General features: G+C 36.8%; 1 protein-coding gene across 1 annotated transcript; it reads left to right on the plus strand.

Annotated features, from left to right (window-relative positions):
• On the plus strand, positions 1–26,429 carry kcnk5a (potassium channel, subfamily K, member 5a). Its single transcript, XM_081347257.1, has 5 exons — positions 1–465; positions 14,701–14,812; positions 15,010–15,176; positions 15,332–15,500; positions 23,537–26,429. Exons 1-5 carry the CDS (start codon positions 280–282, stop codon positions 24,457–24,459), a joined length of 1,557 nt encoding a protein of 518 aa, XP_081203383.1. The 5' UTR covers positions 1–279; the 3' UTR covers positions 24,460–26,429.
• The last annotated feature ends 1,285 nt before the right edge of the window (positions 26,430–27,714 follow it).

Consider the following 27,714-nt stretch of genomic DNA (forward strand, 5'->3'; position numbering starts at 1 on the left):
GGGAGGACTAGCGTATAGTGGGTGGATCTTGGCCAACTTCCTTTTGTCATGGTGTGTTGAACTAAGAGTTTCATCAGAGCTCTACATTAGCTGTGCGAGCGGCGCACGTGGACTGCAAACTCTCCCGGCGACTTCACTCCGAAACGCACCTTTTCTCTTCATTAAGGAATCTGCAAGGACAAGTTTGAGCTCGCAGTGAATTAAATAATTTGAAGAATGTGGGCGCTGTTTATGTAAAAAAAATTTAAAGTCACTTCGCCTAACTTGAGTTCATTCATTATGGTGGATAAGGGTCCCCTTTTGACTTCAGCTATCATTTTCTATTTGTCCATTGGGGCAGCAATATTCCAAGTCATCGAAGAACCGAACTGGGAGATTGCAGTGAAAGCGTATAAAGCCGAAAAGGAGAAAATATTGAAACAGTTCCCATGTCTGACAAAGGCTAATCTGGACTACATTCTAGAGGTAGGTGTACCAGTTTGAGTTACGTTAATTTTAACAAATGTGCAAAATTACTTGTTGTAACTCGTCACATTGGAACGTAGGAAACAGAAAGCTAAATGCATTCCAATTGTATTAATAAATTTAACTCTGGTTGTAGCCTTCTGTGAGAAATCTGTAAAGCATGAGGTATAGTATGGAGGAAGAAATTTATGAGTAAAGTGTACACATATGGGTAGTGTGTGCATTGGTATAGTTCTATGCTCAACTGTTTATTGCACCTGCTCTTTTAACCAATTAGATTTATATAATCTATCAAAAAATGTGTCTTCAACAAATATTTTATCCACTTACCTTTTAGTAATGTGAAAACAAAATATTTTGCATTTAATATAACTGAGGAAGCTCTCATGGGCTTTTGAGAAACATCAATGTACATGCATAGGCTACTGTTTAGGGAACAGAGCCATCCTTACCATTTTTGTGATGTTAATGTTTGATGATTATGGTAATAAAATCATTCGACTAGTGGCAATAAGAACTGATTTTAAATGTCAACCTGAATTAAAATATTTTAGGACTGAAAAAAAAAAGACATGTAGAAACAAGTTGTATGTTTTCCTGCCCCATCCCCCAAAGGAACTGACATTTGAGTGGATTGGGTATATGTTGCCCCCAGTGGGAATGACCCTATCCAAGCTGTGGTCACATTCACTTTCAGTTCTCTTTGTCCTCTTTTCTTTCAAATCATGAGGGACAGAGTAGGGTGAAAGACTTTCAGTGAGAGGAGCATTCACTGTGTCTTGTAGGACATTTTGGGCTGTCTGTCAGCTGAGGTAGCTGTCTGCCAAATTACTTTAAAACACAACCAGTGTGTTTACAGCAGCAGCACATTCTAAATGTATAACTCACAACAATGAATATTAAATAAGCCACATAGTTTTTACGAAGTTCCAGACATGATTATAGGCTTACTGGATTCCTACATTAGCCTGTTTTATATTTCGTTTTTCATAGTAGTTGTTTGTGGTTTTAAAATTTTAGAAGCAACAAGCCTCATGTTTGAACCATTTATTAAAAGTAGACAATTGGGGGACATATTGCTGCATTTGAGAAGGATGAGTATAATTTGTGGTGTATGCTGAGTCGCACTGGTTTAAAGCATTTGACATTTTTTAAAATAAAGAACCATAATGGAAACTTTCTCTGGTTTTATGATTTGTTAAATGAAGATCAAAGTCCAAATAAATCCAGGGAAGAAAATGAGGGAGTTATAACTGCCACTAATATGAAATCTTGGCAATCCCATGCAAATGTCAAACTCAGGTTTTGGCTTTTCTTTTAATATTTTTATTCTTTATAGGTTTTGTTGTTAATGAGTTGTGCTTTTAAATTCACATTTTCTATAAAGTGTATAGTCTCAGCCATTACCTTAGAACTGTGTAATAATTCATAACACTGAAATTGTCCATCTGTAAAATACCTGTTTGCTAAATAATTATGTTTCATCTGCCCTCGGGGTTAACAGCATTCTTGACTGTACTGTCATCCTTTTATGAATCTGTAAGCCAAGTGTGCAATGAAAATGCAGCGTTGCAGAAGTGAGAATGTTATATTTGATTAAGATCACCTCTGGAAAAGCCTGTTCATATATGCGGAAAGATCCATCCATTTGAAGCTGTGAACTTTCCCTCCTCAATCATTACAGGATGTTCAGGTTGATAAAGAGGTTGGCATGATGAATGCATGTATATTCATTTTGTAGATGTAATTCACATTGCTGTGTAGGTGTGAATTCGCCTGTTGTTTTTTCATAGACATTTAATTGGAAAGAAAATAAAGTAATTGGTTAAAGATTAGCTTGATAACCTGTTTAAGGACATTTAGAGCAACATAACTGTGCTGCTTTTGCTAATTTGCTTAAGTAAAAGTTCAAGAGGGGGAATTGATCTTGTCTTAAAGTCGTTTATTAATGTCGCATGCTTGAGTGTTCTATATTTGACCATTTTACCGAAGCTCAATACGACTAGGAGTGTATCATTTACAGCATAAACTGATAAGTACTTTCACAAGCTGATGAGTAAGCAAAAACTATTTATTGTTTTCGTTATCATTTCCTGACACACAAAAACAATTTTCCAAAGCAGAATTAAGTTTTGAAATTGATGGTGTGGAATTTATTTTGAAAATGATAAACGCTACAGAACAATCTGTAAACAAGCAGTAGAAGTTTAATTGAGTGTTGGAGTCTGTGCTACTCTTTTTAGGTAGTAATAGTTAGTAATTTAGTAGTAATTGAAGAGGGCTGTGTTGTGATTACATAAGTATGTACTTATATGTACTTTGAGTATGTACTTTGCTTATAATGTGGTTCAATCCCACATATATTTACTTAAGTTTCTATAAGCACTCAAATGTATTGACAGCATCTAAAACATAAATTATTTACACTTTACCAACATACAAAATGTTTACAAATATGAAGCTATGAATATTTAATACGTCAAATTAATCAATTGATTCTTCTATTATGATCAATGAGGTTGTTTTCATTTACATTTATTTTAAGCAGTTGGGTAATTTAGTTTATTTGATATTATAACATCATTCTGTTCCGTATGACTTCTGGTGCCAGTAAAAAAAATGTTTTAAACAAGTGCAATATCACTCACTTTATAATGTTTTTACTCTATGTTTGTGCAGTTTTTGCGGGGATTTATTATATATCTATTTTTTGAAATTATATAATTTAAAAATATTTTCTAATAGGTTTTTATAAAACAACTTGTGCAAAATTCACTTCACAAAAGATCCACATTTCTAACTTTCATTCGTGGAGAAAACATGGACAGTATGCCATGGTTTAGTGGGAAATTGCTGCCATCTACTGGAAAACTATTTTAAAATTAAAATAACATGAAATTTCAACTACAGCCACTAGACGGCTGTAGATAGACGTGATGGTATCAAATTTCATGTTGCGATAATTGCTGAAGCTTTTATCACTGTATACAGTATTACGATATTAAAATAAGTTGCAAAAAAGTGTTGTGATACTACAACAGGATTAATAACTGTTTTCTCATAACAAAAAGAACTGAACATTTAAATACAATAAAGTAATACACTAAAAATGTATAAAGTAAAAAAAGGTTTCACTTTAAGAATAATAGTTATCACTTTACAATAAAGTCTCATTAGTTATTGTTAGTTAATGCATCAACATTAACAAAGAGCAATATCTACATTTGTTACAGACGTTATTATTGTTTGTTAACGTTGGTTAAAAAATACAACTGATCATTATTAGTTTGTGTTAGCTCAGATTTTGATTTTAATAATATGTTATTAAATGTTGAAACATTAATAAATAATAATAATAAATGCATTTGAAGTATTTTTATTGTTAGTTAATGTTAACTAATGGAGCCTTAGAGTAAAGTGTTTCCAAACAATAATAAAAATCTGAACATTGCCGTTCAATATTTAGGGCATGTTGTAGTTAAAATGTAAAAATGTAAAATTTTATTTTGTAAATAAAAAGCCTAGTAGGTAGTCTGGCTATCACCAGACCAATCTCAATCTTTTAATATTGAACATTAAACTAGTCTGGGGAGTCTTCTCTGTATAGATCAAATGACTTGTACGCAATTGGATAGTCCTTCAACCAATCAGACCAACAATCCAGGTGATGTACTTTGCAGCGAAAACTCCAGGCAGGAAACGTGTCAACAAACGTGTTGGTTTGGAGCTTTGATCAGCGGTTTGCAGAAGCAGCAATGGCATCGAGCAATTTTTGCAGGTTGTGCAAAAAAAAAAAACAGAAGCCATTTAGCATCATCGAGAGGTTAAAAGGAATTGGATTAAACCCGCCAATAGCACACCAGGTGGATAAGCCAGTTTGTGATTGGTCCCAGCAAATTTGTTACGGAAGCAGGATAGAAGAATTGTACAGGTTTCCAGCCTGAGCTGCAGGGCGAAATCAAATCGAGCTGGGTTTACCCAGTCTACCTAGTATTATACCTCTGATCGATCATTTGGAGCATTCCTAGAAACTTTTAATGTAAAGGGTTTTTTTTTTTTTGCATCCATTTTTAAGAACAAAACATGTTAAGAACACAACAAAGTTCCCACCCCTTGCAAAATCTGATGCCTCCCTAAATGTGTTGCAGACCCCAGGTTGGGAACTACCAATATAAAGGATTCGAAAATATTTTAGTTCTATAGCTGTAAATACATAAAAATGCTTAGGTTTTATAAGTAGTCAGTACATCCATATTGTTTATAATTCGTGATGATGCTTTATGGTATTGAAGCATCCATTGTAGCACGAGGCACCGCAGTGCCACTTTGGCAAGTTCATGACCTGTTAAATTGTTGGAGGTGTAAGAAAAAATTATGTAGATCTTGATGAAGATGAAGTTTATTACAGCATAGCAGTGGCAAGGTACACAAAGCATCTTAGGTTCACCGGTGTCAAATCTTAAACCTTTTATCCTGTTCTTAATGTAAATGAAGTTGCTCTTGTCGCAACAGCTGTGGTCTGTATGTTAAAGTTGTGACACCCCATTGTCTGAGAAGGTTCTCTGTGTCCCACACCCAGTCCCATTCTACAATTGACTTCTATAGGATGTGATCAACCCAAATGGTGAAGAAACAATATAACTTGACTGTCTTTCATCTCTATGATAACTAAGCCATTTTGGGGATGAGCTCATTCTAAAATATATTTTGGAGTGGAATTTGGGTTGAGGCAGACTACAATTTCTTACAGCCCCCTCTCTGATGCTCTTAGCCCAAAAGAAGCATCACATTCACTCCCTTCTCACAGATTACACCTCCCTTCTCTATCGGGCAGGTGCCCAGTGGTGGTACAGCCCTGGCTTAGGTTGTCCCCTCTGGCCACTGGAGAATCTTACCCGTCTTTGGGTCGACACCTCATGCACACTGCTTACAGCTCCATCCAATTGGATAGAATTGTCAAAGAGACTCTTCTAAAATTTGGCAATATGATATACAAACATTTTCTTGGGTGTGGGTGAGAAGACATTCAAGAACCATCACAGCCAGTAGGAGTGTCCTAAAGTGATCATTAAGTTATCTGCAATTCGACGTTTAAACAGAACACATAACATAATGCATTGGCAAATAATAAGAAAGATACATACACATACAGCCGTTTTAAAGGTTACATTACAAATTAAACCAGAACAGGCTATATCTAAGTCTCCGTCATGAATTTGGTTTGCAAAAAATCTTGTCTGTCTTCAAGGCCTTGTTGGGCTCTCACAATGTGTATCAGTGATGTTAGCATATTGTTTGGTTTTGATAACTCAAACAATCAACAATCAATAGACAATATAATGTGCGTGTGTGGTTTTTCATTTTGTCATGTGGACATCCTTTATCCACTTGTTTTCCCTCTATGTGGAAAGACTGCTGTCCGTAGCCTCTGAAATGGTTTCTGAAATCTCCTCTTGTTTCTCTTCTCATTGTCCATTCTTTTCCACTTGGACCAAGTCCTTCTAGAAGAAGCAGTCACTGGTGTTGTCCGAGTCTGTGCCTCTTCATAAGTTCCATCCATCCCATGGTGGGTCTCAGGGTTTCTAGGTCTTTTAGGGCTGGAGTTCTGGATCTTGCAGGTCTGGAAATCTCTGTATTCTGTTCTTTTTCTTGAGAAAATACCCTGGCTCCACTGGTTCTACTTCATTCTCGTCCTTCAAACGACCAGATCGTCTTTTTCCAGGAGATTACACATTTCAGACAAATATCTTGATGCTTATATCTGAAACAATAATCAAAAAGAAGAGGTTGCCCTCCTTTTCCCCACAAGAATCTTTTCACATTCAAAACATTAAAGGGATGGTTCAGAGTAAAATCAACCTAGGGTCCTTTGCACCATGACCCCGGGCCAAACACCCCCCAGAAGCCTTTTTTCCCTTGGTCGAACAATATTAAAGCTAGAGCTTATTTCAAGATATCAGCCGAATGGCTTAGTGCAGGCGCTAATGGATCCAAGGATCTATCTCGTAATTTACCCCACTAATAATGCCCAGAATAGTACCAAACTACTACAGTAGTACAAATAGGTTCTGTACTCATAAAAAGAGGCATTGGAAAGTTTATAAGTACATCAGGAGTTTATTTAAATAACACTTGCCTGATGGCTCATGCTACTGCTAACCCGGACGTTGAGGTCACTTAAGAGGAAATTAACAATACATGGGTTAAGAGTCAAGGCAATATTTTTTACATAGCAAGTTTTATGTCACCTTCAAGAGACAAAGGAAATTAGAAATTGGAATATTTTCCACAATCCAACAATTTAGAACCATATAATACACATTAAACATCACAAAAATATCAGTTGATTTCTTGAACGCAATGGCCAATAAGACAGGTTTAAATTAGAATCCACTCACAGCTCAGAACGCCAGGGTTTTTGTCCTCTTATGTTAACTTCTAACAAACAAAGTGTAGAAATTATGTAGGGTATGTACTATGTAAGATTCATTGTGCAGTCAGCATGAAGCATTGATTATAGCGGAACATTATGAGATTGCGATGAATTGAGGTGACAGCTTTTTAGTGAATTATAAAGCGAGCAGTCTTTGTGCACTTTCTAGGTGATATACTATATTGCAAAGTTTTGGGACGTCTTTTACATGCACATGAACTTTAATGACATCCCATTCTTAATCCGTAGGGTTTAATATGGAGTTGGCCCATCCTTTGCAGCTATAACAGCTTTAACTCCTCTGGGAAGGCTTTCCACAAGGTTTAGGAGTGTGTTTATGGGAATTTTTGACCAGAAGCGCATTTGTGAGGTCAGGCACTGATATTGGACGAGAAGGCCTGGCTTGCAGTGTCCGCTCTAATTCATCCCAAAGGTGTTCTATCGGGTTGAGGTCAGGACTCTGTGCAGGCCAGTCAAGTTTCTCCTCACCAAACTCGCTCATCCATGTCTTTATTGACCTTGCTTTGTGCACTGGTGCGCAGTCATGTTGGAACAGGAGGGGGCCATCCCCAAACTGTTCCCACAAAGTTGGGAGCATGAAATTGTCCAAAATGTCTTGGTATGCTGAAGCATTAAGAGTTCCTTTCACTGGAACTAAGGGGCCAAGCCCAACCCCTGAAAAACAACTCCACACCATAATACCCCCTCCACCAAACTTTACACTTGGCACAATGCAATCAGGCAAGTACCGTTCTCCTGGCAAACGCCAAACCCAGACCTGTACATCGGATTGTCAGACAGAGAAGCGTGATTCGTCACTCAAGAGAACTCGTCTCCACTGCTCTGGAGTCCATTAGAAACCACCTAGAAACCACCTTTACACCACTGCATCCCACGCTTTGCATTGCACTTGGTGATTTAAGGCTTGGATGCAGCTGCTTGGCCATGGAAACTCATTCCATGAAGCTCTCTATGTACTGTTCTTGAGCTAATCTGAAGGCCACACGAAGTTTGGAGGTCTGTAGCTATTGACTCTGCAGAAAGTTGGCAACTTGCGCCTCAGGCAGAGGTACTACTTATCGGTTCAAAAAACCACCCACAAAACCTCTCACAATACAACTTTAACATAGTAGGATGTCCTGTTACTTCATCCTCTACAGTAAAAGACCTGGGTGTTATATTAGACTGCAACCTGTCTTTTGAAAATCATATTTCATATGTTACAAGAACAGCCTTTTTCCACCTTAGAAACATTGCTAAGCTACGTAATATGCTATCTGTTTCTGATGCAGAAAAGTTAGTTCATGCATTCATGACCTCGAGACTAGATTACTGTAATGCGTTATTAGCCGGTTGTCCTGCATCCTCAATAAACAAGCTACAGTTAGTCCAAAATGCCGCCGCTAGAGTTCTAACTAGATCAAGAAAATATGATCATATAACACCGATTTTATCATCCCTACATTGGTTACCTATAAAGTCCCGTATTAATTACAAGGTATTGCTACTGACTTATAAAGCCCTAAACGGCTTAGCTCCAGTCTATTTAACGGATCTTCTATCGCCCTATAATCCATCGCGCTCTTTAAGGTCACTAAATTCGAGGCTTTTGGTCATACCTAGGATATCTAGGTCCACCAAAGGAGGGAGAGCATTTTCACATTTAGCACCAAAACTCTGGAATAGTCTTCCGGATACTGTTCGTTGCTCAGACTCGCTCTCCCAGTTTAAAACTAGATTAAAGACGCATCTCTTCAGCCAGGCATTCATATAATACTTTTAATCTTACAGTTAAATCCGACCTCTAGCATATAAACGCCAGAGGAGAACTGGCCCCCGACTGAGCCCGGGTTCTCCCAAGGTTTTTTTTTCTCCATTAGGTCACCTGATGGAGTTTTTCGGTTCCTTGCCACTGTTGCCTTTGGCTTGCTCAGTTGGGGATATTTGGGGATATTTAATTTAATTAATCAATCAACGATACTATTGATCAGCATTACCAAACGTAGACGTTCCACTAGAAACAAACATTGATGTATTGTTCTAATTTATTACTGTGAAGCTGCTTTGATACAACCTGTGTTGTGAAAAGCGCTATATAAATAAACTTGACTTGACTTGACTTGACTCAGCATGCACTGACCCCACTCTGTGGTTTTACGTGGCTTACCACTTGGTGGCCAAGTTGCTGCTGTTCCTAATTGCTTCCACTTTGTTATTATACCACTAACATTTGACCATGGAATATTTAGTAGTGAGTAAATTTCACGAATGGACTTCAAATATCACGGTACCACACTTGAATTCACTGTAGGGATGGCGAAAACTGAATTTTCTTGACCGACCACCGAGCCTCATTAGCCAGTTGAAACAGGTTAACCGATTAGTTTAAATTAATATGCTACGCTATTTGAAATAACAGCTATTTAGAGCCGCGCCTGCAATTTCGCAACTCTGTCGCATCTCTCTGCCGCTCTGCCTCCTGCTCACGTCACTTTTTTTAAAATCCCCTACAGCGCGAAACATGAGTCCCGCAAACGCGGCACTGAGGAGCTTGTATGTAATCGGAGGACAAATGGCTCCTTAGTTTCGAAATGGTTTGGGTACAAGGTGATCACGTTGAAAATAAAGGTGTTTGTCTAGCGTTAGAAGCTCATTTGAAACATTGCCGCGGCACATTTAAGAAAATGAGAGCTCCGAAGAGACGCCGCTTTAGTTTGAGGTAGTGCTAACAATAATAAAGAAAGATGATGATCATCATCACCTTACATCATAAATGATGTGCTACTACTTTATTCAAGCACTGTATCACACAAGTTGTCATTCTTTTTGGTGAAATGGTCCCACACACTACTTTTCTTTGCACGCTTCATCCTGTCGTCTGCCCTGGCTCTAACCTCGAGTGTTTAAGCCTGTAGCCTTTACTTTTCACAAACCTTGTGAGCGCGCGAACCCAAACGCTGTGACCTCGCGCCAAATGTTTTTATTGGTTTATTAAGTACAAACAGGCGAGTTATGAAAAATTGAGTGTGAGGGATTTGTTCACTTCACACAAAAAGATCTTGGAATGAGATGGCTAACTGTAGTAGCGTTTAGTCTAGAGCCCGACCGATATATCGGCGGGCCGATATTATCGGCCGATATTAGGCATTTTCCAAACTATCGGTATCGGCATTTATAATGGCCGATAAATGAATATTTAAAAAATAAAATAAAAGCAGCTAGGGCTGGACCCGAATATTCGTTCGGTGGGTTGGTATTCGATTTGAAAATTTGACATTGGAATATTCGTTTTTTTTTTTGCACACCTGGGATCTCCCACGAAATGGTTCTCATTCGCGCTTGAATAAGGCCGGCGACACACTGGCTGCTGGCGTGAGCGTCTCAGCTGCGTGGCGTGTCCGTTTTTATTTCGGCTCCCATGTTAACAGGTTGGAGTTTGCACACTGCCTGTGTGAGACACGCGTCTCAGATGCGGCTCGAGCCACGCGGAAAACGCGTGCATGCTAGAAATAGAACCGACGCTGTGTTCCAGCAACTGGACTGTTCTCTGGCTAGAGCGCAGAACAGCGGAGTTTGTATGGACCGAAGTGCATGCCTGAGCTTGTGTTTTGGGTTAAGCTGCGTTGCTTTGACATTGTGGAAAATAGAATAATAGTAGAAACAAAATGTATTAGCCTTTTTACCCCTTATTATCAATCTAAATTAATCTCGTTTTTAAATTTCGTTTTTCTTTATTTAAATTTCGTTTTTTCTTTATTTAAATTTCGTTTTTCTTTATTTAAATTTCGTTTTCCTTTATTTAAATTTCGTTTTTCTTTATTTAAATTTCGTTTCTCTTTATTTAAATCTACCCTTTACTGTGTCAGTAATTTGTTAGTCAGAAAAATATTAGACTACCTTAAAAGTATTGCTTAATTTAACAGACGTGTGCGTTTTATATCACTGCAGTGTCCGTTCTCGGAGCTTAAGCCCTGCCGGCGTGAGGTGCGCCGCTTCCTGCTCGCGCTGTTCTGTAGTTTACTAAAAGTTCATTAATTCTGAACGTGCTATTGCACCAAATGCGACACTACACTCCCTTGTGAAGTCGATTGGATGAACGGTTCTTGAAATAATCAAAATGCAAACGGACATTTGACAGACGCTTTTATCAAAAGCGACTTACATTGCATTTCAAGGTACACATTTACAATCTTATCAGTTCTTGCTTTGAACCCATGAACACACACACACACACACACACACACGGAATGACCTTTGTCTTGTTTAATAATAATACAAATGATGATGATAATAATATCATCATCATTGATTTTTTTTAATTATTACTGTCAATATTAATAATAATAGTTGATTTTTTTTTTTGTTCAAAGGTTGTTTTCATATCTTAAGTTTGTATTTTTATATATTATATTTATCAGAACTGTTCATGTTTTGTTACGCGGCGTTTCTGAATTTTTTTAAAATATATATATATCGGAATATCGGATTTTTAAATCACCAAATATTTGTATCGGTATCAGCCTTAAAAATCCTTTATCGGTCGGGCTCTAGTTTAGTCCACTGTCTATAATAGCCTAATTTAGAGATCACTTTTTTTTTTTTTTACCGACTACCGAAAACTTTGATCGGTTAACGTTGATACGGTCAACCATCGGTTAAACGGTCATCGGTTAACATCCCTAATTCACTGAGCTCCTCAGAGCCACCCATTTTTTCACAAATGTTTGTAGAAGCAGTCTGCATGCCTAGGTGCTTGATTTTATACAACTGTGGCCATGGAAGTGATTGGAACACCTGAATTCAATGGGTGTCCCAGGCTGGAATATTAGGTTTATCATTTTTATAAAACATTTTGGTCAGTACTTTATTTAAACATGTAATACATGTTTGTAGATAATTGTTGTAAGTCAAATCCGGCCGTAGTTGTTAATAATATTATTTTAGTGTTTCTGCTGTTGTTGAATTTTTAATAAAAACTTAACAGATTTTTGTGTCTTTGAGGGTCGTTAAGGATTTTGAATGTGAAAATGGGGGTCTCCTGGAAAAAAAGTTTGGGAACCACTGTGTTAGAGCATAAATACTTTTAACACCTTGTATGATGTAAAAGGCAAAGATCCAAATATTATTTTCCTTCATGTTTTTTAATGCAGATTTAACCATGGATTATCGTTTACTTTCAAATGACCTGAATGTTTAGCTAGGGGCTTGTGTGAACTCCTTTCCTAATTTAAATAAATTGTTCAGCACATTAGAATAGCATTTCATGCTTTATACTCAGGCTAGCTCGTAACATCTTAAGTCATCTGTTCAAAATGAAGGACAGCACAACATGTGATAGGCCCACATGGAATCTATGCATTGTTTTGTGCTGGTTTTGGAAGAAAATCTGCTGAATTGAATGAAATATATGCAACGGGTACAACTCGTTGGGTCGGAAAGGTCACAAAGTCTGCTGTGCTTTTCTGTGGAATTCTGTAGGCTTGAATTCAGTGTACGCCTACTGATTGCATGATTTATTTACAAAGTGACATTTTCTGGACCAGTTAGCGATTCTCTAATGTCCCACATGAACACAAAATTCTGGCCATGGGATTTACAGTGTCACTGAGCATGCTTCACCTTTGAAAACTGTTATGGTCCCTGGTTTAGGTCAGGGTGTAACATAAATGACAAAACAATAATTACAAAAATTTCATTTTTATTGTGATTATTTTTTTTTTATTTTAACAAAACAATTTCTTGTAAAAAAAAAAAAAAAGACACAGCAACAGAAAAAGTTTGGAAGCAAAATCTTCTGGGGTGAGTTAATGCCAAAACAATAAACAAACAGAAAATGACTTTCCCACAAAAAAATACTTCCCTACCAATCAAATAAAAGAAACAAAACGTACAATGACATACCCTATCTCCTTATCTAACCAAGTTATTATCTCCTTATCTAACTCCTTATCTAATCTAATGAGAAAAAGTGATGGCCTTTTGGCCTACAAAAAAAGGCACTCACCCCCTACGGCTTCTCAAATAATTATGAATGTATACAGATAGGATCCATGGGACTCTGATGTTTTCACATAGAGCAAACTGTATCAAAAGTGGCTTCCAGAGATCACCAAAATCACCATCTAACACACAGCACAACAACCGTCAGTCAAGTGCAATCAAAGAGGCAGAGAGCTCCCTCTCTTCTCTGGTCCAACCACCAACAGCTTCGCATTATGTTCAGGACTAATCCTAAAGGGGAAAAAAGGAGACAGCTCCCACCTCACTTTCATCCACTTCATCCAAACTAATTCTAAGTTTTTCCAACTATATTACCTTTTATAATTCTATTGAAAGCACACTCTCTTTCTCCCACTCTCCCGTACAAATGCACACACATACAACACAGACACACACACAGAAACGTTATTGCGAACAGGAACTTGTCAGTGCCGGCCTGCGACTTGATTAATAAAATACTTTTTCAACTGAAAAGCTCAATGACATTTTTCAGTAGAAACAAAGTATACTTTTGTTTTCCATTTCATCTTTACCCTGCATGATTTAAGTGTTGACTTTTGGTTTCTGTTGGCTGGTGAGGCGAGTTGGGTGTGGAGGCAGAGACATTGTCCTTGCGCAGTGGCTTTAGCTGTGTACCTGCTGATAACAGTGGAGAATGTGCTTGTTTGACAGGGGAGGTGATGGGCCATGAAAATATTTGATCTGCAAATTATGTAATGAAAAGAGTGGCATGGATGTAGCATTGTCAGATGAGACCGCATCTCTACATGACACTCTACATGACATTGATTCGTGTTTACAGGGAGATTCTCTGTCTATAGTGTTGATATTATGAACTCAAGAGCTCTCACAAAATGATCCCTCACTGTAAATGTTGGAAGAGATTAATGCTTTTCTAGACACATTTGTGAATCAAGTTAATGTGCCCCCCTCGACTGCATACAGTTTTTATATATTTAAAAGCTTCGAGCATGGCAGCTTGAGGCTGTCTGCACTGGAAAAAAAGCTAACTTTTAAAAAAGCATTTGTTCAGTAGCAAACGGGGCATCAGTTTATTGTCTACAATTCATCCAGTGTAGACAAAATCGATAGTTATAATGGGCTCTATTGGCTTTTGATGCATCATGTCGCACCGCTTACATCCGGTGTAAGATATAGCACATTCTACAGAGATATCCAAATGAGGACTGAGGTACTGCCAGAAATGTCGCCCACATTTAAAAACAGAGCAGGCTTGTTTGAAATATTGTGAATAAGAATTTTTCTGACACATTGCTTTAGAGGATCTTATCTATCTGTGTGGCAGCAGAAGCATGTCTTGTTATTGCTAAGAACAAACAAGGACATGCAACAAGCAAACCTACTAAGTTGTCAGATCAAAGCTGTATAAATGTTTATTCTCTAATTTTACATGAGAGGTCTCAGAGGAGAGAGAGAGAACTCTTGTTTAAGTGAGCATTTTTCTGTATAATAATTGCACTCAACAGATTATTTTATCTGTGATTAAGGGATGTATTAAGCCTTGTTCACTATACCTCTTTGATTTCTTTGCCTGATCTGGGCTCAGATCCATCGTCGAGAAACATATATTTGAGGTATGGCCCACTCATGTCCTAGAGATGGCAGGCTCATCAGCATTCTCAGGGGGCTGCTGATAATATCATTTGCATGAGAGGATGTAAGCTCTGGTCTCAGACAAAACATATCCACATGCTTCTCTAGAAAATAACCTCTCCTGATGTCATACTGTGTTCAGATTGAATGTGTGGCTGTTTTCATCAGTTTGTTTCATTTTTAAATAGGTGGTGTCTGAAGCTGCAGGACAAGGCGTCACCATCACAGGGGACAAAGCCTTCAACAACTGGAACTGGCCCAATGCCGTCATCTTTGCAGCTACAGTTATCACAACTATAGGTAAGGATTTGGACCATTTAAGCAAGCATTTAAGGAAACATTGATTTTTATTTTTAGACAAAAATGTTGTTTTTTTGCTTAATACTCAAAAATAAAACGTTTTCAGACTGTGTAAATTGAACATCAAAAAATTAGATGAATGGCATTTACTATAAACTGCTATCCATTTTCACCCAAATTTTTTTTTATTTCTGCAGGTTATGGAAATATTGCGCCAAAAACACCTCCAGGGAGGGTTTTCTGTATATTTTATGGTCTTTTTGGAGTGCCGCTGTGTTTCACCTGGATCAGTGAACTTGGAAAGTTTTTTGGTGGAAGAGCTAAACACCTTGGGCAATATCTTACTAAGAAAGGAGTAACATTGGTAAGGAGCAAACACACACAGGCATTGTATTGTAAAAATGATTATCACTATAATAAATATAAACTATAACAAAAATAGCTATGAGAACTTCTAACTTCTAACTGAAAATCTATTTTTGTGTTTTTTTGTTTTGTTTTGTTTTTGGCTTCTCAAAGCGGAAAACACAGTTCACCTGCACAGCTGTCTTTCTGTTATGGGGTGTGCTGGTCCATTTGCTGATTCCTCCATTTGTATTCATGTCTCAAGAAGGCTGGACCTATATCGAGGGCTTGTATTTTTCTTTTGTCACTTTGACAACTATTGGTTTCGGTGATCTTGTAGCAGGTGGGTGTCTTTGTTGTTAAAACTGCTTGTTATCATAGATCACTTGAGAAAATTAATAGGTGGCTCTAGTTAATAGTTAAGTTGGCTCTATCTATCTATCTAGAAACATGCTAGCAAGGGTTAAGAACCCCTTGCTGTAGTGAGATCCAGTTGTTATGTATGTATGTATGTATGCATGCATGCATCCATGCACACATATATGTAAGGAATAACTGACGACTCCACTTCGCGTCGTGACCGCATTACCACCTCGGGTGTGCATTATTTTTCTAATAATTCAATGGCCTGAAGTCAATTATTCTGCTTATACTACAGTGACCACACCTCGAAACATTGTTCATTATGTATTTCAAGACATTTGTAAAGTTGTTGTCATTAAAACGCTCTTGTATGTAGGACTAATTTCTTACGCATAGGCCTATAATACCATGCCTCCGTTGCTAATTCCAAAACGTCATTTTAGAGTTCGTAACGGAGGTTTGAGCCACTGATAGCAGACTAATGCTGTGGACACACGACTAGCTGACACATTCTCTGACTGTTTTTATCGACTGCAGCAGATTTTAAACACCGACTTTGAACACAGACTGAACGCGCTGAACACGCGGGCATGATCAGTCATAAGTATCAAATTACATTCATAACCGGCCTTAAAGTGTGTCCCCGGCTTATTGCAGTTATTAGAGAGAGATGTTGCAATAATGAGACAGAAAAGCATGTGCGTCAATATTATTTTTTATTTATAAAATCAATTCGTTTTAATTAATTTGTATATTCTTTTTTTCTATTATTGACAGATGACAGTAGACTAGCCAAATAAATGAAACACAAAGCCCTTTTATCAAGTTGGCCTATCAATAATTATTTATTTGTTAAATTATCTGCAATAAAAATCCATGCTGCAGGACTATCCATTTATTTAGCCTATATTCAGTTTAATTTTCTATTGATTATATAGGACTATATACTTTATTTATTAAAATGCATGTTTCCATTGATTGTGAAGCTAGACATTGAAAATTGCAGATCAAGCGCATGGGGCTAAATGTTTTTTCTTGTTATGAATTGTATCCTATTTTCCGTTATTACCGTTAACTACGTGAAGTGATATGGAACTGTAATGCGGTCAAGACCTGCCTGGAACTACTTTAGCCGTGCGTTTCCCTGAAAATAATGCACGCCTTAGAACGTTCGTCAACCAATCAGATTCAAGCATTCAACGGCCCTGTAGTGTGTGTATATATTTGTATATGTGTGTATATACATGCATGCATACATTGTTGAGGTTTATCAAAATTTAATTGGTAAAAGACTAGTATTCTGATTGATTGGATTAACTGATTAAATATTTGACAAAAACAACACAGATACAAGGTAGTTATAAAAATTGCCCCTACAGAGGTAAAAAAATGAATACGGTGACCAGGAAGGGACATGTTCGGTTCACCTAGATTTGTCGTGGCCACGGCATACAGTAGTAACTCTTGAGAACGTGTTAAGTCATGGCCACAAGATGATTTTGTTGTGGTAACAACATCCTTATGTCGTGGCCATGCAATGTGAAGTCATGGCCTCCTGTGTCAACCAGTGACCATGGCAACCTGAGATTATCAGAAATTGATATTAAGAAATGAATTGGTTATTTTGAATTTAGAATGACAAAGAACAGTGTTAAGATAAATTACCATATTGTTCTGAATATAAGACAATGTTTGTTTGTTGGAAAATACATCTGAAAAAAATGGTCATCTTATATAATAAATCTTTATATAAATCTTAAGATTAAATGGCTAAATATTAAGGCATTCACATTCATGCATTCAGTAGATGTACAAAATAATTTAAACGCTAATATAACTAGTCTCTAAGTTACAAATTAAAAGAAATAGTTGACTCAAGAATATAACCCAAGTATACACACTGATATTTTGTACCAAAAATATATGACTTTATTTTCAGTGGAACACAAAAGGAAATGCACGGTAGAACATTAAGAGACTGATAGTTTTGGTCACCATTAACTATCATTGCATCTTTTTATATTAAACAAATTGATGATTGAGATTGAATGCTCTCTCTCCTTTTGTGTCCCACAACAAAAGAAAAGTGTGTTTTTTAACTATACCTCTCACAGTAGACACTTACCTTCTTCTTACCTTTTAACATAAAGGACAGAGAAATATAGCAGATAAATAGCTTTTCTTTATGAAGTAAAGATCTTTGCTCTTGCAATATTCAGTTATGTCCCTTTGTTATATTTGTATACATCCAATTCGGATATGCAAAATATGAAGGTGTTATTGGAGCAAAACAACTGAGCACCTGTGACTGGTCAATTTGTAATCGTAGAGAACAGCCACACGTGTATCCGTAAATATGAAGTAACACAGAAAATTTTCTTGTTATTAGTATTCGACCCCCAGCAATGGACATACAGTATGGAGCCGCGATTTGAATATGAAGTTGTTTGCAGAAAAGACGTGCATGTTTGTACCGTGCTGATGAAAGTTTGTCACGTATATCTGGGTGCGTGTGCTGGAAGAGAAGACAACATAGGATACGAGGCAGATGTGCTGGGTGAAACTTAAGAAACTGAGGAACCTGTCCAGTGGAGTAAGATCAGCGACGGAGTCATGGCTTTCCTATCCGATACCCATTTTACCTGTCACCATTGTCTCGGACAATGTTGAGAGGGACCAAACATGGAGTGGTTCACTCAAATCTCTGTTCTGTGAGACGAATTGGGTCAATAGAGCTAAGTGTCATTTCATCTTATCAGCTTGAGTCAACTACAGTGCATATGGCCTTGATAAATGCAAGTTCAGTTGTTAACAAAACATTTATTTTAAATGGCTTTTATGTAACACATGGATTGGACTTTTCTTTCTACTACTGAGACTTGGTGCTGATTTGAGCTCTCTTGCTGAACTCTTACCCCCTAGGTGTAATGTTTTAAGTACCTTGACGACTACTCGTCGAGGTGGAGGTCTGGCTGCAATTTTTAATATGATTAAGTGCAAGTTGTTGCATGTTGAAAGTTTCAATGAAGATTAATGAAGATTGACCTGCCCTAGGCCTCCCAGATACAACACAAATTTTCGACCTCACTCGTACAAATTCATATGATTTTTGCTAAATCGTACATATTTTACGAGTTGCCCAATTCGTATGAATCTGCATAAATTACCTACCCCTGACCCTGCCCCTAAACTTACCCATCACTAGGGTTTAGACAAAGCGTATGAATTCAAAATTTGTAAAATTATGTTAAAGCTGCTAGATTTTCATATTTTTTTGCAAATTATACCACAAAATGTAAATAACCCAAAGGCATTGTTTGCAAATTGCAACCATATAAGGTAATTAGTCCATCTACAGTAGTAACATTTTCTCTTCCCTGTCCAAGGACTTTGAGGTTTTTAAAAGTTTTTCATTAACACAGTTGATCTTATAAGGTTGAATATTTCGCCAGTAGGGAATGTTGTAGTTGAAGCAATGAATCCTTCACATTGCTTGAGTAAATTTGAATTCATTTCCTTAGCTCAGTTGAAAGATATATTGCTTTTAAAGCCGACTACCTCACTTTATGAAGTTCTTTCTTCGTGACTACTTAAGGGGGTCGTTGACATTATTAGTCCTAGTATTTTATCGATTATTAATAACCTTTTATTTTATGGCACTGTGCCATCATATGGGAAGAATGCCATTGTTGAACCAGTTTACAGAAGACGATCCTGGATCCACAGGATTTTAAAAACTTCAGGCCTATTTCAAAACTTCCTTTTATGAATAAAATCTTAAAGACGTTAATAAACAATGTTCAAGTTTTGTTTTTTTTGTTTTTTACTGTAAATAATGCTATGGATATTTTTTCAGTCTGGATTAAGGACTAAACACCACAGAGTCAGCTTTATTGAAGGTTGTTAATGATATTTTGTATTTGTCCGGGAAAGGTGTTGCTTTAATGTTGTTAGATTTGAACGCAGCCTGTGATTCCATAGATAATTTTTTTTAATAGAAAGCCTTAGAGATTATGTAGGTATCAAGGGTGTGGCGCTTAAATGGTTCTCCTCTTATCTGCAGGACAGGACATGCTCAGTTAAGATTGGAAACGATGTTTCTGCATCAGTAACTATCTCTTGGGGGCTCCCAACTGTTCTCTTTATATATGCTGCCCCTGGGGGTCAATTTTTAGAAAATATAAAATTATTTATACGCAATTGTACTTTCCTTTTAGAGTTTGATGACTGTATAACCTTTGGTAATTTTCATAAGTGTTTGACTGGGGTGAAGGGGTGGTTTGCAAGTGATTACATCCTACAACTAAACGAGGATAAGACTGAGTTTAACTAATACCAGGAAAAGGTATATAACACCTGGTGATATTTCTTCGTTGGTTACCTGTATAATACAAAATGCAAGGTGTTAATGTTTGTTTACAAAGCACTGCATGATCAGGCTCCAAAGTCTATAAAAGATATATAGTTTTGAAAGTGTTTTATAAATAAAATTTAAGCTGAGCATACTTTTCTGTTCCTCTCAGTGTATATGTTTAACTGTCCCATGATCGCATTTGAGGCGTATTTGAGATCACACCTTTACTGTTGCAGCTCCTGCACTTTGGAATGAACTGCCCTTCTCTATAAAATCCTCAAGTATGGACACTTTCAAAAGTGATCTAACTGACTGACTTATTTCGCTTTTGGCGCTTGATTAGGTCTGATAAATGTGAGTGATTTGCTATATGATGGATGACTTGATTATGATTTGTTCTTTTATGTTTGTAATAATTTTAGAGTTCAACGCAATTTATGTACATCACTTAGTTTGGTCCATTCTTATAGTTTTGAAAGTGTTTTATAAATAAAATTTGAGCTGAGTTGAGATGATGTGCACAACTTTCATTGCATAAAGTTACATACTGATTTGGGGATGCGCAAAATTTTTCCATTGCTTAACATTTTTGAAACGGGTGTGTGAATGTTTTGCACCATATTCACTGCAGCAACTGTAGCAAAAAAAAAAGTCTATGGGTTAGATAATTTGTGATTCATAAAATAGATTTTTTGCGTCTGCCATTAAGAATTTAATTCGAGTAACTGTTGTGTTGTATTTGTGGGAGAGAGAAAGATACTATTTTTGTGGATCTTTGCAACTCCTAAAAAAATTCTCTGTGACTTCAAATCTACTAATACATGTGGTATTCTCTACAACCATAAATTCCACTGTCTCAGGTGCTCAGTTGTTTTGTTCCAGTAATACCTTAAAAGAACATGGTAGTAGTCAGCAAAAGCAGAGAGGTTGGTGTGTTGTAGGACTGGAATAGACGTCTGTCCAGGCTGACACTTTTAGGCCAACAGCTGTTCTTGATGCCTTCAACTGGAGCTTCCAGAAAACCTGCAATAAAAATAGTACAGTTCAATAACAGTCGGACCCATTTCAAAGTATCACATCTGGTATAACAGTGTCATTCCAGGTTCAATTAAAGTTAAGCTCAATCCACTACATTTGTGGCATAATATTGGCACACAATTTTCTGACTTATCATGGCATTTTGTAAGAAGTCCAATGACTTTGTCATGTTTTGATTTTACATGTAATTCATAAAATGTTTATGATGTAAAACCTAAAACATCCATGTATTTACAAACCCCATCTGTTTAGATACAAAGGTAGAAAACTTGAATCACTGTTACATACAGGAAAATCCCCTACCATTCAATGCTCTGTGATGTGTCTCTGTTGCGGAGTTCTTCCCTAAATCTAAAAAGAAAATCATGGGTCATTCATGATAAAGTCATGATATTACTTTTTTTAAAAGATCTCCATAATAACTTTGCATATAAGCAAATACTAATATTAAGCAATCTCACAGCCTTGCACGTGAGCAAGAGCATATGAGAAAGGCATGTATAACTGCTTTTAGACTCATTTCCAGCCGAAAATTACCTTATTGTCATACAGTTTAAAAAATATGAAAGTTATAAAGTAATAAGTTTGTTGAAGTTGACAATTTACTTAACTAAAACAGTTCGAACATATACCTCATCGTTTACCTGCTGCGGCATGGACTGGTGCGCAAACATGACAATGTTACAAACTTATGAATCAGAAAATTCTTAAATGCTTTAAAATATAAAACGTTTCAACTCTAAAATTACATTTTACATTAAATGTGTAAAAATTACAATTTAAAGATATAAGTAATCAAACAAAATAAAAAATGTTTACCTCAGCGTACAGTAACAGCTGACCGTTACGATTCAGATGATGTGCCTGTGAAGAAGAGTCCAATATCTTCAATCAAGTTTCAACATAAATTAGAAATGTTAGAAAAACTAATTTACTATATATGTAGCAACATGTTAAGTAATGCTAGAAACATGTTAGCAATCTGTTAAAACACGTTAGCAGCATGTTTAACTGCTTCTGTTGTTCTCATTTGTAAGTCGCTTTGGATAAAAGCGTCTGCTTAATGAATAAATGTAAATGTAAACTTTCAGAAAAGCGTTTGTCAAGCCAACATCAAAGTTTGTCCTGAGAAACTTTAATTCTATAGTTCTTGAGATATGCACAAATAGCCATATTATTTTCTCTCTCTCTCTCTCTCTCTCTCTCTCTCTCTCTCTCTCTCTCTCTCTCTCTCTCTCTCTCTCTCTCTCTCTCTCTCTCTCTCTCTCTCTCTCTCTCTCTCTCTCTCTCTCTCTCTCTCTCTCTCTCTCTCTCTCTCTCTCTCTCTCTCTCTCTCTCTCTCTCTCTCTCTCTCTCTCTCTCTCTCTCTCTCTCTCTCTCTCTCTCTCTCTCTCTCTCTCTCTCTCTCTCTCTCTCTCTCTCTCTCTCTCTCTCTCTCTCTCTCTCTCTCTCTCTCTCTCTCTCTCTCTCTCTCTCTCTCTCTCTCTCTCTCTCTCTCTCTCTCTCTCTCTCTCTCTCTCTCTCTCTCTCTCTATATATGGCCCATTTTACCTGTAAAAGAAAACCTGCTTGATTATGTACACCTGAATATAAGGCATTTTTCACTTCTAGCCTTCCTTTACAATTATTTGGCACTTATAAATGGTTAAATACTAAATGAGTTGTAGTTATTAAGATAAGATCGTTGTGGTTTGGAATTGGTAAAAAAAAAAATATGATCCCTGTTGGCAAAATGAGTCGGAATGAGCACATTTTCAACAAAAAAAAAAAATATATGTATTGTTGTATTCATTAAAAAAACTTCAAAATGATGTATGATTTGTTGGAATCATAAAAATGACTGAGTTACACCTGTTTGAAGTCGATAGAGTCAGCAAAGTGTTGAGAAAAGTTTTGAGAAAAATCGAGTTAAAGTTTACTGAAGGTTCCAAAACAAAATCACCTAGCAATCATACCTTAAAATCACATGATACACATATGTTTTTCCCCAACAGCTAACCAAACTTTCACTTAAGACATAACAGATATAGTTTGCGTGAATACTCGCCAAGGCAGATATTTTGAAAAACTGTAATTGTGTATATGTGTATCATATCAGGATCATGCGCTGTCCGAGTATCCCTTTGTGTGCACACTTCTAATGTGTCAGTCGGCGCGCAAGTAAGATCGCTTTGTTTACATCAGCATGAGTTTGAAAATCACATTTCATTAGTTCAGACTCATGCCATTGAGAATTTGTTATGAATATTCACAAAGTTGGCATGCTGCACTTTAAAACGATGCCAAACTTGTGCTGAGAGTGCCAGTCGTCAAGAAGCGAGCAGAGAAAAAATGAATTTTTCATGGACAAAGGAAAGGTATTCCTCTCAGAAAACGTTCAAAAAAGATACTTTTAGATGTTTAATAGCTTTTTAGAGCATTGGGATCGCTAGAGGACGGCTTAATGAACTAATTTTTAGGACCAAAATTGGTCCTGTAGCTTTTAATTTGCCCGTGTGCATTCCTTTTCGTTTTGCCAGCACGGGTCACATATCAAAATTCCAACATTAAGGAAATCACTTCAATGTTTTTTTGTGATTGTGATATCATTTTGCAAACTTTTTTCTCTTTATCTGTATTTTTAGGTGTTGATCCCAATGCTGACTACCCTACACTATATCGCTACTTTGTGGAGGTGTGGATATATCTTGGTCTGGCATGGCTCTCTCTTTTCTTCAACTGGAAGGTGCGCATGGTTGTGGAGGCACACAAAGCTCTAAAGAAGCGCCGTAAAAGGCGCAAACTTTCTCTGGATGAGTTACAGTGCATCAAAAAAAGTCACAAGACTCTACACCTGCCACCAACCCCTAATGAAGTCAACATCTTCAGCTTCCTGTCCAAGAAAAAAGAAGATTACAATGACTCAATCAAGCAGATAGGTGTCGAGAAGGGAGAAGATCAACGTGTCAGCTTCATCACTGGTAGCAAAAATAAAGCACCAAACCGCTCGAAGAGCTGCAGTGATTCTCTTTCAGTAAAAGGAAATTCCATCCTCAGTCTAGACCGCTCCCCTCGACAGAAGCGCCGCTATAGCTTCAGTGACAGAGTTGCTGTAGCCCTCTCAAAATCCAAGGGTTACCTTCTTAACAAAGAGGAATGTCTTCTCATGAATGAAATACATGGGGGAGGAGGGACAGACACTGACCTAGACTGTATGAGAATGTATGAGAATCAGTTGGACAAGGAGGCAGGAGAGAACCAGGAAGGTCTTGAACCTGCAGGCTGCAGTAATGGCCGGATCACGTGGGACTCCAAAGTTAACCAGATCCTCATGTTTCCCAGTGCTAACATCACCTTCATTGATGAGGAGAATTTGCTAAACAACAACCTGGAGGATGATGATAATGACTTTATGCCTAAATTCTCAGCTTCAGATGAGACAGATTGCAGAGAGGAACAGGGCTCAGAATCTGAGACCTCTGTATTCACCACAGATGGGTCGGACTATGATCACTCCTATGAGCAGCTAGCGGAAGAGTATTCCAAAGAGGACAATACTGACATTTGATACTGTCTCATAATATTATTTGGGCTTCTGTCTTAAACCTTAGTTGGTGTTTTTTTTTTTGTTTTTGTTTTTTTTGTTTTTTTTTCATGAACTTGAATTGGTGTAAACTATAAAAATGGAAGTTATTTCTCACAACCCATTTTCATCTGTCTTCCAATGTGAGCAGACTTATACAAGCTTAATGTGATTTTACAAATTATAATTTCTGTTGTTTTTTTAAGGATTTTGCAAGTGGAACAGCATTAAAATTAAAAAACCAATTATATAAATGAACAAACATGAGCAGCTGTTGGCATAGAGACTTATAGAGATGTATATCAATAGCTGACTTTTGCATTGGCTCTAGACTTGATTAGGTTTTTATTTATTAGATAGCAAATACATAAAATCATTTAGGTTTCTACCTAAATTGTCTGAACTGCAGGGGTCTCAAATTCATTGTGAACCAGTTCACTGACAATATAGATGATAGATTGTAAGATATAGATTAAGATGTTTGCATTTTTCACCATATTGGTGATTTATTTTTAAGATGGAAAGGAAAAAAAAGCTTAATCCTTATTGGATGTTAAACCGAATCTTTTATTGTCTTCCATTTTAGCCTGAAATATTGTTTTTGGGTAACCATATTGGCCTGTTGTTTTAACTTGGGATTTATTTAAAATGGTATGTCATAAATTGATTTTTTTTTTTTTTTTACATTGTGTTTTTATTCCAAGTCTTTTGATTATGCAGACATTGTTTTAATGTTCCTGAAATGTGGATTCCTATTCCTATTGAACTCCTATTCAAAGATAATCTCAATATTTATGGTTTTCTGAACTGTTAATACTGTCAATACGAGATGATCCGCACTAAAATACTCTATCGGCCTCCCTCAATGTGTCACTGTCAAGTAGATGATAGTTGAATCCGTCAACATTAGAATTGAGAAACCAATTGTTATTACAGTGTTAGTTTTACAGACATAACCACCGTTTTGGTGTCTTACTCATTTATTGACATGCTAGTTCTGTACTGATATGAAACCAGCATACTGACAAAATAACCATTACAATACACTAAGCAAAAAAGAAAGAAAGAAAGATCCTGGTTGTGGTTCCCTCTGCTGAGCTCTAGCCATGTGTGTGTTCTCACACTGTCCTCTTGCGTCATGCTACTGAGTGCCCCTGGTGTGTTGAGCTGCATCCTGAGTCCGTTTCCTGTTTGTAGATGGAATTGTTGTTTGTATTTTAAGTGTGTTATAGGAGCAATCTCTCTTAATCTCCTTTTCTTTTCTTTTTTTTACTTCCCGTTTGCATTGAAATATGCATTCTACTGTATGTCTTCTAATATTCAGTGCTATGTATGTCATGTAAGTACATTTTGCACCAATTTGCGTTTCTTCTAATGAGGCCCTTTAATGTTGTCTTTTATGGTGTTGCTATCAAACTTGTGTTATAGGCCCACCCCTGTTTTCCCAGCTACACTTTAACTAGAGATCTTTCATTCTCAATGTGCAGTCTCTCATTTGAGAGAACAGTGTGTTTGCTATGTAAACATTGGAAAATGGTCTGTCAGTAACCATCACTGTTGGTCTCCTGTAGTCTCGGTTTAATTGGCTATGAGCTAAATGGCATGAATAGATGACCAGAATTTACATCAGATTAACCTGTCAAGTCATGGTATTGGTTTTTGTTCATGCAAATGTTCGCCCCATTCTTTCACAGAAAAGGTACAAACATTAACATTTACATAACTTGGAGAGTATAAAGTGCTTTAGATTTTTTTTTTTTTTTTTATGTTATGTTTTGAATTTCCTGTACTTTGTAATGCTGTATTTCCATACTTTAATTTTTCCCTGGCGGTGCTACTTTACTCTGTTTAGATTATCTCTGTATGGATTTGAATGTTGGACTGAATGAGAATTTTCCATTTGAAATAAATAAATAGATTTCTGCCTTGTTCTTTTTCCCTCTCTCATCTTTGAGTAGTGGTTTCAGGAAGACACTTGGACTTATTTGAAGCAAAATTTCTTTGAAAGGAAATGTGGAAAAACGCATAACATTTTGTGTGTATTTTCATGAATTATACGCCAGCCTAAATTGAAAAATACATTTGTTTGTTTTGCTGACATTGTTCAGTGGACATAAAACATCTACACATCCCTGTTAAAACTATGAAAGCCAATTTCCGCCACAAAATAAAAAAGGTAATTGTGACTTTTTATCTCTAAATTTCTTTTTTTTTTTATCCCAGAATTGCGTGATATAAACTCACACTTGTGAATTATAAAGTAAAATTTTGAGGAAAAAAATATTTATATCTCACAATTCTGAGAAAAAAAAAGTCAGAATTGCGAGGTAAACTCAAGATATACTAAATAATTATTTAGTGTACCCCCATAGACAGAGCGAATTAAGAGTTATGTTTGTTCAAGAAGTCAACATACTATTTAAAATGATTAATTGTATTCCCTCTTCTCCTAAGACTATGTTTTTGACTGCTACCCCTAGAGCTTTAATGCTACAAGCACCAAACTGTGCTCTGACTGACAGGCGCAGACAGAGAGCTGATGGAATCGGCGACTCCAAAGGCTTCAGAGGCTGCAACGTAGCTGCAGCGATGATCCCGGACATAAGTCTTTAATTAATAATCCACATAGAGAAAGATGAAGGAAGGCAAAGCAACAACTGTTAAACAATAACCAGACCGTACAACTAAGAACAGGAACCTGAATACAAAAGACAGACCAAGTTAATTAATAATACACAGCTGAACAGAATGACGAATTAAATCAGTAACCATAGTAACAAACTCAAACTGAACACAACTGTGACAGTTAGGAACCTGGGGCCTGTACCATGAAGGTAGCTGAACAAACTCGGGGTTACAGGATTAGTTTTGAGTTAACAAAACCAAACCGATGCAATCAGGCTTTATTGGTACCATGATGCAGCTCAACAACTTTCTCTGTCAACTCAGGCTTTGATCCTTAAGCTATGATTACTCCACGCGCGAGTGCACATAAAAGAGTGACGTCGATACTGAACAACCAATCGCGGCTAGAATGAGAGCGATATATTTTTCTGCGGAGGAGCAAGAGATAATCATTCAGAATTACGATTAATTTAAATATGTATTTCAAGATCGAAACAATACGGTCTCTGCTGCCAAAGCAAGAGAAGACTGTTGGAGAAAGATTGCTGATTGTTAATGTGTAAGTTAAACAAATACGTTCTATAGGCTATTTATGTAAAATTATGTATGTATGTG

This window comes from Scardinius erythrophthalmus (assembly GCF_964197995.2).
Source record: "Scardinius erythrophthalmus genome assembly, chromosome: 19".
Classification (NCBI taxonomy): domain Eukaryota; kingdom Metazoa; phylum Chordata; class Actinopteri; order Cypriniformes; family Leuciscidae; genus Scardinius; species Scardinius erythrophthalmus.